Source organism: Sinohyriopsis cumingii, chromosome 14 (assembly GCF_028554795.1).
Source record: "Sinohyriopsis cumingii isolate HCF-2022 chromosome 14, ASM2855479v2, whole genome shotgun sequence".
In the NCBI taxonomy this organism is placed as follows: domain Eukaryota; kingdom Metazoa; phylum Mollusca; class Bivalvia; order Unionida; family Unionidae; genus Sinohyriopsis; species Sinohyriopsis cumingii.
The window spans coordinates 64,054,041-64,066,324 of record NC_142974.1 but is presented as its reverse complement, the minus strand read 5'-3'; the positions used below and the strand labels follow the sequence as shown (position 1 = coordinate 64,066,324).

The 12,284-nt window shown below is 37.9% G+C and overlaps 1 protein-coding gene across 1 annotated transcript in view; it reads left to right on the top strand.

Moving 5' to 3' along the window:
• LOC149784007 (galactosylgalactosylxylosylprotein 3-beta-glucuronosyltransferase 2-like) overlaps nt 1–226 on the top strand; it is a 47,337-nt gene extending 47,111 nt beyond the window's left edge. The window contains exon 5 of the mRNA XM_089933192.1: nt 94–226. Coding sequence (XP_089789318.1) covers nt 94–195 — 102 coding nt within the window. The 3' untranslated portion in view covers nt 196–226. The remainder of the gene's footprint in view (nt 1–93) is intronic.
• The last annotated feature ends 12,058 nt before the right edge of the window (nt 227–12,284 follow it).

Below are 12,284 nucleotides of genomic sequence, written 5' to 3'. Positions count from 1 at the left end.
TTTCGCAAGAACTGCATTTTGTTTTCTTTGTCTCAAATAAATTAGTGGTTTATGTAATTATGATGAATTCTTATTGCATTTGACTTTTCACAGGTTCTTGTATGGCACACGCGTACGAAGGAGCCGAAGTTTGCATTTGAAAAGAAAATGATACAGCAATATGGCAAATGGTACAACCCTGACATGGAAGTGTAGTTCAGATTTAGATAAACTTGTAAACTTTCAAGTTCTTCTTTAGCTTTTTAATTGCATCCTTTATTTGGGGCTACAAATTAAAATGGCATAATACACACACACACACGCACATATATACAGATACTACACACACACACACACACACACAGAGATACTATATACACACACACACACACATATATACAGATACTATACACACACACACACACACATATATATATATATATATATATATATATATATATATATATATATATATATATACACACACATACACTCATACACACACTCACACTCACACATGCGTACAGAAACTTGATGGTGACTGCCTTATATTTATTTTATCATTACGTTCCTTATTTTCCATTCCGCATGCATAACAGCATAATGTGTCTGAAACAGAAAGTCTGTTTGCTGGCGAGAAGCAAAGCAATATCAACAAAAGTCTTTATAACTTGTTACAGAGAAATCTCATAAACAAGTCATTCTAGGTTGCTACATACAATCTACATAAACAAATCAGTATAGGCTGCTACAGAGAAACATCATCGATACAAGTCAGTATAGGCTGCTACAGAGAAACATCATCGATACAAGTCAGTATAGCTTGCTACAGAGAAACATCATCGATACAAGTCAGTATAGCTTGCTACAGAGAAACATCATCGATACAAGTCAGTATAGCTTGCTACAGAGAAACATCATCGATACAAGTCAGTATAGGCTGCTACAGAGAAACATCATCGATACAAGTCAGTATAGCTTGCTACAGAGAAACATCATCGATACAAGTCAGTATAGCTTGCTACAGAGAAACATCATCGATACAAGTCAGTATAGCTTGCTACAGAGAAACATCATCGATACAAGTCAGTATAGGCTGCTACAGAGAAACATAATCGATACAAGTCAGTATAGCTTGCTACAGAGAAACATCATCGATACAAGTCAGTATAGCTTGCTACAGAGAAACATCATCGATACAAGTCAGTATAGGCTGCTACAGAGAAACATCATCGATACAAGTCAGTATAGCTTGCTACAGAGAAACATCATCGATACAAGTCAGTATAGCTTGCTACAGAGAAACATCATCGATACAAGTCAGTATAGCTTGCTACAGAGAAACATCATCGATACAAGTCAGTATAGCTTGCTACAGAGAAACATCATCGATACAAGTCAGTATAGCTTGCTACAGAGAAACATCATCGATACAAGTCAGTATAGCTTGCTACTTATACGTCCAATAGGATTTAATCACTTACCAGAAAACTAACTATGTTCATCATGAATGACATATCTAGGAATAAACCATGATTCTATGGAATTGATATGCTTTTGCTGTTTGCACCTGTAGTGTTTCTTCCGTCAATACAATCCGATTTTCCAGGCAAATTGACTGGATCTAGAACTTTGTTTACATATTGATATTGGTTGCTTACTTATATAATTTGAATGCCACATAATGTAAATATTACCAATCATTCAAGCCTTATCTAATTTAAATAATAGAAATTGGTTTCCTTTCATAAAACGCTATATTCATCGTAGAAAAATGCAAAATGGCAAACTTAAACGAGCATTTGTATAGTTGAATGATGATACAGAGAGATGAACATATGCGTACGTAGAAAGAGGGATATATATACGTGTTAAACTTTATTATTGAACGTTCATTGCACAAATAGCAACGCATTCTCTACTGCATAGTTGATGGCTTAATGTGGTCTTTCGTCGGGGTTGAATATGACATGAGAACCCGTGGAAAATTACCGGGTTTAGATAAGTGACCAAGTACCCTTGCACATGTCGGCGCGGTGAATCGAACCCGGATCTCTAGAGGTGAGAGGCCCAGGCGCTATCGCAGTGCTAGTATAGATAGACGGGTGCTAAACCCACGAGTTACCGTTGTGCTTTGTTAACACAGCTATATACACATGGTTCATTTGTGACTTTTTTTTTTTATTAGAGAGATAGTTGCAAAATTGAGATATTGTTCATTCATTTATCCAATCATTCATTTATCCAATCATTCATTTATCCAATCATTCATTTATCTTGTATATGTGCACATGAGGTAAAGTAACAATGCACACATTTGAGATCTAAATAAAATGATAAGTACAGATGTACCGGTTTGCCGAGTGATAGTAAGACAGTTGCAAGGTTAAACAGATCAATTGTGTGATAGCTAATGAAATTCTTTCTCAGAATTTATGAAAATGCTTCAGATTTTGTAAAGGCAAATAACAAGGGTAAATATCAATATAATTTTGTTCCTGTTCCCCATAACAGGCCATCAAAAAGTTCATAACCTAATGACGTTTTACAGGCTGGGGCATTGCTAATTCGGTACATTATATTAATATAGTTTGCACGCAGTGTCATTTGTAGTGAATAAAGTACAAAATCATCATGTGAAACAGTTAAAAACAAATTTTAAGATTTATATTAAATCAAGTTTGATTTTAATGAGAAATTGAAACGACTGCTGTCCGGAACAATCTCCTTTAATTTTATTATTACATGTTAAAAATAATAATGAAATTTATTTCAAAATCAACATGAGTAAAAACGATTCAGAAAAGAATTATAAATAATGTTATGTATGTGGCTTGAAATTTCCGTAGGTAACGTCCGGTGCATTAGTTGTTTTTTTTTATGCAGAAGGAAGTTTGGGTTGTTCTGCCCCTTTACAAAATGTAAAGCAGGTTTACAAGTAGAGAACTAGATACAGTCTAGTAACCAGTGTGGTTATTTTAAGAGCAACTCATGAATATTCATGTCGTCCAGATGGCCGAATCGATAGACCTACTGTTTGTTCAGGTCATCTAGTATTTACCCATCGAGTTTACCCACTCATGTCACTGGGCAATTCACAGTGTAATATGTGCCTTCACAAGGAGGCAAAACATGTAAATATGGAATATATTCAACATCATTTTTTGCGTGGCACCAAACAATAGAACAAAGTAAGATGCAGACTGGTGAGAAACCATACAAATGTGAACTATGCGGGAAACTCTTTAGCTATATGTCAGGTTTGTCCTTGCACTCGAGGATACATACTGGAGACAAACCCTTCAGATGTGAAATATGTTGTAAATTGTTTAACCACAAGTCCAATTTGACAGCACACATGAATATACACACTGGAGACAAACCATTCAAATGTGAAGTATGTGGGAAATTTTACAAATACAGCTCAAATTTGTCATCACACTTGAAGGTACACACAGGTGACATATCCTACTCCTGTGAAATATGCGGGAAATTGTTCACCCGGAGTACTTACTTATCACAACACTCAACGGTACATACTGGAGAAAAACCATTCAAATGTGAAATATGTGGGAAGTTGTTTAGCCAAAGGTCACATTTGCCAAGACACTTGAAAACACATACTGGTGAGAAACCATTCAGATGTGAAATATGTGAGAAACTGTTTAACCATAGATATCATTTATCATCACATTTGAAGATACATACTGTTCAGAAAAGATTTGAATGTGAAATATGTGAGAAATTGTTTAAACATCGCTCCAGTTTATTATTACATTTGAATATACACACTGCTGACAAAACATTCAAATGTGAGGTATGTGGGAGATTGTTTACCCGGAGCAACCATTTGCAAGCACATATGAGGATACACACTGGTGACTAGCTGTGAAGTCGTTGTGATTGATGCTACAGTTTACTTTACAATGGAGCCAATAAAACTATTACCAAAAACATAAAGATGACTGTAGTTAAAATCTACTATTTAAGCAGATTAATGTTTTTCAGTAAGTTTGGCTAATAATGAAGTTATTAAACTTATAAATTATATTGGTATATATATATATATATATATATATATATATATATATATATATATATGCACATGGTAACTTGTCCACCTTGATTGATAATACAAGATTCTCATGGTAATTTGTTTTCCAAATAAAAACCTGTGATGCCATATTTATATAGTCTATGATATATTATTCAATGAGGAGCCTCGAGTGGTCTAAAGCGCTTTCTGTTACGGATCACTGCCATCTCACCTCTGTTTGCATGTGTTCGAATCTCGGATTCGGCTAATGTGGGTACGTGAAAAAGCTTGCCAGTAGCTTCTCGTGGGCCAGTGGTTCTTTCCGGGGTTTTCCTGGGTTCTTCCTCCACCATTAATACTGGCTGCCATGTATAGTCTATCACGTGCAGAAAAATGGCGTTAAACCCTACAACAAATGTTATTCAATGCATATCATGTTGCTATATGTTTATGTTTCCAAATGCATCAGTGTTTTTATGGCACACAAAAAACAAGAATGAAAACAGAAACAGTTATCACTTGAACTAATACGATGGACTGTCTTACAAAGAATGTAAACAATATTGTACAAGTATTTCTACAATGATGTGAAGGAGTTCTGCTTCTGAATTAGGGGAATATTTTATTTCTTTCAGTATATGTGAGGAGGATGTTCACAATATTTGTAGTAGGCTGATAAAGTACTAGGTGTAAATCACATTTGGCTGCTCAGTTGATACACATAGGCTCATGGTACATGTATAGTAAGGGTAGTAAACTAGTATTAACTGGTGACAAGCCCCAAAAATTTAAAATACGTTGGAATTCACTTAGTGTTAGCTGTTATTACAGATACTTGAGAATGCATTCTGGTTAGAAACCATACCAATTTGATTTCTGTGGTAATTCAATTTGCACGAAATTTGACACAAGCGGATACAGTTATGTTAATCAATAGTCCAGCATCCTATCCCAGTCATCTGACATTCCATCCCAGTCACCTGACATACCATCCCAGCCAACCAGCACTCAGCTGCAGTTATCCACTAGTGTACCCTAGTCATTCCTGATATGATCCCAGTCATCTGTCGTCTTATCCCAATCATTCATAATCTTATCCCTGTCACACATCATCTACTCAGTTGTCCAACATCCTATCACATTCACCTAACATCCCATCTGAGTCAAGCAGCACCATATTGCAGTTATCCAACAGTGTATCCAAGTCATTTGAGAAAATATCCAAGTCATTCATTTTCCTATCCCAGTCAGACATAAACCTATCCCAGTCACACTGTGACAAAAAATCCTGTTCGAGTCATGCATAATCCTGTCCCAGTCACTCAGAATCCTATCCCAGTCACACATAATCCTATCCTAGTCATTCATAGTCCTGTCCCAGTCACACATAATCCTATCTGTCACTCATAATCTTATGTCACATTGTTCCATCACAGTCACCCATAATGTTATCCCAGTTGTGCAAAATCTTTTCCAAGTAATTCAGCATCCTATCCCAGACTACAAGCATCCTGCTGAAGTCATTCAACATCCTATCCCAGACTACCAGCATCCTGCTGAAGTCATCCAACATCCTATCCCAGACTAACAGCATCATACAGAAGTCATCCAACATCCTAAATATTTACTGCAAAGATTATTTTCTTTATATAACTCAATTGAATTTGATTGCAGGCCCCTAGAAATTTCTGGGCCTGGGCCCCATGGCAATTGGTGGGTCTGGAGTATGGTGGAATATGTTCAAATATTTTGCAGGATCCAATGTCCTATTCTGATTATATCCCAGTCACCTATAATCTTCAGTCAACCATTATCTCTCACTGTCATCCATCATTCAGTCCTGGTCATCCAGCATCCCATCCCAATAATTGAAAATTGTAACCATATTAAGGGCCCTTCAGGGCTCTTGGTATCAATGAGATGGAAACACTGGAACCAGTCTAGAAATGGGTGAAGATAAAATATAGTATGTAAGGGTTTGGCTGGCCAGAATTTATTGACAATAAAAGTTAGATTTTAAGAAAAATTATATTCTGAGAGCTTATCATAGTTATTTCTGAAAACAAAAGCAACAGAAAAACAAAAACAGAAACTTTGTCTTATCGATAGAATTTCAGTCTTTTTTCAGACTTGAATTTAGAAGATTCAGTACTGAAACTAGAACCTACCTTTTTGTTGTGGTATTGAAAGCACATGTTTCAAACACCTGTAGATCCGGAAAATGCTCATATGGTTTTCTCTACACAGAAGCTGTCATCATGAATGTGTTTGTATTGATAAATATATATTTGATTGTGAGAACTCAGAAATTTTAAGTGTTTGAATTTTTAATATCATGTTGTTTGCATAGTTTTGTACTTTGGGAAATTAATTAATACAGTGAGTCCTTCAGAGGTTGAGATAAACCACTTCTTGAGTTTGAGGCCACTAGGCCCTGGTTATATATTGAAATTTGGAATGCCAAAACAAGATCCATATATTTTACTGTATAAAGATTTCAAAGATAACTAGTACACATTAAAGCATATTTATTATTTTCAGAAGCGTTTATTTAAAAAACACTTTTTGAGACCCTTTAGAAGTTGATGTCTGGGCCATATGCTCCCACCTCCACCACTATACGGCTTGTCCATACTCACATATCATTGTATCCTTTGTATAATTTCTCCATCATATGACAAGGAAAGATCATTTGGGAGGAAATGAGTAGACAGAAAGATGCAAGCCCATCAGATATTAAAAAATTATATGTAAAGTATACAGGGGCTGCAGCACTTGCTGCAAGAGACGAGAAGCAGCACAATCAAAACTTTTAATAGTTGTGTGCAGAACATTTATGAACTGCAGATACAAACTAATCCCTACCTTTAAGTACATACACACACCCCATCAATTTAACAGTCTTAATTTTGTTTGTAACAAGCCACTGTTGTGACCCTCAAATCTATATATACCATTACCAATGGTCTTAACAAGATTTGAAATGGATATAGCTTAGAATCTTATTTCGGTCACTAAACCCAGCTGGATTCATCTACTGAATAATGAGAGAGAGAGAGAGATTTGTCATTTGTGTATAATTATTTATGAAACACTGGAATTACTCCACTGAGTAATGTGTGCAGTATGATTTCTTTTATTATTTTGATCCATGTGATCATGTTTAGCAACCTATTTTTCACGAATGTTCGTAACTTCTCTTTCTCAGTATAGGATATGAGCAAGCTAAAAGAATGAACGTTCATAACTTCCTGGTAGAGAGTAGTCTCCCCTTATATCATTGCAGAAACATATGACTAACTGGGATAAGATCTGTGCAGTTCATAAATATTCATGCAGTCCCCGGATCCATGTCTACACAAACCGTTTGTCAGTCCTTGTCTTGTCATCTAGTGTTTACACATTGAGTTGGCTCACTCAGGCGATGGATATTTGATTACATAGGGAGACAACTCATACAGATATGAATTATACAGAACAATATTGTTTACATGGCCCCATGTAACAGAACAAATTTTGACTAGTGGGAAACTATTCAGATGTGAAATATGGTAAAACCTGTCTTGAGAAACCATTTATGAGAGACCACCTGTTTTGAGAGACCAGGATTTCCATGCACAGATTTATTCATTATATAGTGTTGTGACCAGTTATGAGAAACCACCTGCCTTGAGAGATATTATTTTGTGGCAGAAAGGGTGGTCTTTCAAGACAGGTTCAACAGTATTTGAGAAATTGAATAAGCATAACAATATATATACTTTATAGCCGCCTGCTGTATTCCTTGTATTTTATCTTTACTAACAGAATAAGTGTAAAAATAGATCTACTTCATAGGCACCTGCCACGGTGCTAGACATCACAATAAAATGTCACACTAAAGACATCATAGCGATATGACTAAAATTGTTAGCTACGTTATAAATCCACGTCACACAAATTAAAGCTATTAAGAGATTAAGAGTAGTACTATCCAACAATTTTACTTACTGACTTTCTGTGACTTTCATAATATTAGACACAAAGGTATGGTGACACGCCAATCTGCATAAATGTCTTGACAATTCGTGTAAAATAACACGAAAAATTCCCACAAAACAAAACAACCAAACAAAAAACAACCAAAAAACCCCACAAAAACAAACAACAAAAAACCCATGCATTTAGAGATATGAAACTGAATTTGCTTACATCCATGATAATCTGACAGTGTTTAAAATAACCAATTTCATGGTTCAATCTTGATGATAATTTATTCTGGAAACATTTAAGATTTTATAAAGAATATGTTAGACCAGGACGTTCATGCTCAGACCATATCTTTGTATTGAGACAAATCTTGGAACAAAGCCAGGAGTTGAATGCTCATTTATATGCTAATTTTATTGACTTGGAGAAAGTTTTTGACAGCAAACATCAGGAAACCCTGTGGAATATGCTGAGACTTTGCAGACTTCCCCAGAAAACTGTAAACGTAATTAGGGTGCTGTACAGTGAGTTCTCATCACAAGTAACCAACAATAGTAAACTGTCTGAGGCCTGTGAGATGGGAACTGGAGTGAAGGTTATTGGTAGAGAAAACGGCACGAGATAGCCAGTGAAGGTTATTGGTAGAGAAAACGGCACGAGATAGCCAATGAAGGTTACTAGTAGAGAAAACGGCACGAGATAGCCAGTGAAGGTTATTGGAAGAGAAAACGGCACGTGATAGCAAGTAAAGGTTATTGGTAGAGAAAACGGCACGAAATAGCCAGTGAATGTTACTGGTAGAGAAAACGGCACGAGATAGCCAGTGAATGTTAATGGTAGAGAAAACGGCACGAGATAGTCAGTGAAGGTTACTGTTAGAGAAAACGGCACTAGATAGCCAGTGAATGTTAATGGTAGAGAAAACGGCACGAGATAGTCAGTGAAAGTTATTGGTAGAGAAAACGGCACTAGATAGCCAGTGATTGTTATTGGTAGAGAAAACGGCACGAGATAGTCAGTGAAGGTTATTGGTAGAGAAAACGGCACGAGATAGCCAGTGAAGGTTATTGGTAGAGAAAACGGCCCTAGATAGCCAGTAAAGGTTATTGGCGGAGAAAACGGCACGAGATAGCCAGTGAAGGTTATTGGTAGAGAAAACGGCACGAGATAGTCAGTGAAGGTTACTGTTAGAGAAAACGGCACGAGATAGCCAGTGAAGGTTATTGGTAGAGAAAACGGCACGAGATAGCCAGTGAATGTTACTGGTAGAGAAAACGGCACGAGATAGCCAGTGAATGTTAATGGTAGAGAAAACGGCACGAGATAGCCAGTGAATGTTAATGATAGAGAAAACGGCACGAGATAGTGAAAGTTACTGGTAGAGAAAACGGCACTAGGTAGCCAGTGAATGTTATTGGTAGTGAAAACGGCACGAAATAGTCAGTGAAGGTTATTGGTAGAGAAAACGGCACGAGATAGTTTTGGTTATTGGTAGGGGAAACGGCACGAGATAGTCAGTGAAGGTTATTGGTAGAGAAAACGGCACGAGATAGCCAGTGAAGGTTATTGGTAGAGAAAACGGCCCTAGATAGCCAGTAAAGGTTATTGGCGGAGAAAACGGCACGAGATAGCCAGTGAAGGTTATTGGTAGAGAAAACGGCACGAGATAGTCAGTGAAGGTTACTGTTAGAGAAAACGGCACGAGATAGCCAGTGAAGGTTATTGGTAGAGAAAACGGCACGAGATAGCCAGTGAATGTTACTGGTAGAGAAAACGGCACGAGATAGCCAGTGAATGTTAATGGTAGAGAAAACGGCACGAGATAGCCAGTGAATGTTAATGATAGAGAAAACGGCACGAGATAGTGAAAGTTACTGGTAGAGAAAACGGCACTAGGTAGCCAGTGAATGTTATTGGTAGTGAAAACGGCACGAAATAGTCAGTGAAGGTTATTGGTAGAGAAAACGGCACGAGATAGTTTTGGTTATTGGTAGGGGAAACGGCACGAGATAGTCAGTGAAGGTTATTGGTAGAGAAAACGGCACGAGATAGTTTTGGTTATTGGTAGAGGAAACGGCACGAGATAGCCAGTGAAGGTTATTGGTAGAGAAAACGGCCCGAGATAGTCAGTAAAGGTTATTGGTAGAGAAAACGGCACGAGATAGCCAGTGAAGGTTATTGGTAGAGAAAACGGCACGATATGGCCAGTGAATGTTAATGGTAGAGAAAACGGCACGAGATAGTCAGTGAAAGTTATTGGTAGAGAAAACGGCACTAGATAGCCAGTGATTGTTATTGGTAGAGAAAAGGGCACGAGATAATCAGTGAAGGTTATTGGTAGAGAAAACGGCACGAGATAGCCAGTGAAGGTTATTTTATAATTATGAAGAGAGTAATATATAATTATTCAAAGCACGGGCCTAAGGAGAATTACTCAAGACATTATATTACGAGGTTTATTTTTTATCATAATAATATTTTAATTAAATCAATATTTGTTCCATGTCGGGATTCGAACATTGGTCCTCTGCTGCGAGATATGGCAACTATCGCCTGCCTGTACGTTCCAGTGTAAATACTACTACGGCTATCGAGACATCACAAAAATGATGCCCTTTAACGCTCATATATACTCAAGAACGTACCTGCCTGCACGTTCCAGTGTAAATACTACTACGGCTATCGAGACATAGTCAGTGAAAGTTACTGGTAGAGAAAACGGCACTAGATAGCCAGCGAATGTTATTGGTAGTGAAAACGGCACGAGATAGTCAGTGAAGGTTATTGGTAGAGAAAACAGCACGAGATAGTTTTGGTTATTGGCGGAGAAAACGGCACGAGATAGCCAGTGAAGGTTATTGGTAGAGAAAACGGCACGAGATAGCCAGTGAATGGTATTGGTAGAGAAAACGGCACGAGATAGTCAGTGAAGGTTACTGTTAGAGAAAACGGCACGAGATAGCCAGTGAATGTTAATGGTAGAGAAAACGGCACGAGATAGTCAGTGAAAGTTATTGGTAGAGAAAACGGCTCTAGATAGTTTTGGTTATTGGTAGAGAAAACGGCACGAGATAGTCAGTAAAGGTTATTGATAGAGAAAGCGGCACGAGATAGCCAGTGAAGGTTACTGGTAGAGAAAACGGCACGAGATAGCCAGCGAAGGTTATTGGTAGAGAAAACGGCACGAGATAGCCAGTGAATGGTATTGGTAGAGAAAACGGCACGAGATAGTCAGTGAAGGTTACTGTTAGAGAAAACGGCACGAGATAGCCAGTGAAAGTTATTGGTAGAGAAAACGGCTCTAGATAGTTTTGGTTATTGGTAGAGAAAACGGCACGAGATAGTCAGTGAATGTTAATGGTAGAGAAAACGGCACGAGATAGTCAGTGAAGGTTACTGTTAGAGAAAACGGCACTAGATAGCCAGTGAATGTTAATGGTAGAGAAAACGGCACGAGATAGTCAGTGAAAGTTATTGGTAGAGAAAACGGCACTAGATAGCCAGTGATTGTTATTGGTAGAGAAAACGGCACGAGATAGTCAGTGAAGGTTATTGGTAGAGAAAACGGCACGAGATAGCCAGTGAAGGTTATTGGTAGAGAAAACGGCCCTAGATAGCCAGTAAAGGTTATTGGCGGAGAAAACGGCACGAGATAGCCAGTGAAGGTTATTGGTAGAGAAAACGGCACGAGATAGTCAGTGAAGGTTACTGTTAGAGAAAACGGCACGAGATAGCCAGTGAAGGTTATTGGTAGAGAAAACGGCACGAGATAGCCAGTGAATGTTACTGGTAGAGAAAACGGCACGAGATAGTCAGTGAATGTTAATGGTAGAGAAAACGGCACGAGATAGCCAGTGAATGTTAATGATAGAGAAAACGGCACGAGATAGTGAAAGTTACTGGTAGAGAAAACGGCACTAGGTAGCCAGTGAATGTTATTGGTAGTGAAAACGGCACGAAATAGTCAGTGAAGGTTATTGGTAGAGAAAACGGCACGAGATAGTTTTGGTTATTGGTAGGGGAAACGGCACGAGATAGTCAGTGAAGGTTATTGGTAGAGAAAACGGCACGAGATAGTTTTGGTTATTGGTAGAGGAAACGGCACGAGATAGCCAGTGAAGGTTATTGGTAGAGAAAACGGCCCGAGATAGTCAGTAAAGGTTATTGGTAGAGAAAACGGCACGAGATAGCCAGTGAAGGTTATTGGTAGAGAAAACGGCACGATATGGCCAGTGAATGTTAATGGTAGAGAAAACGGCACGAGATAGTCAGTGAAAGTTATTGGTAGAGAAAACGGCAC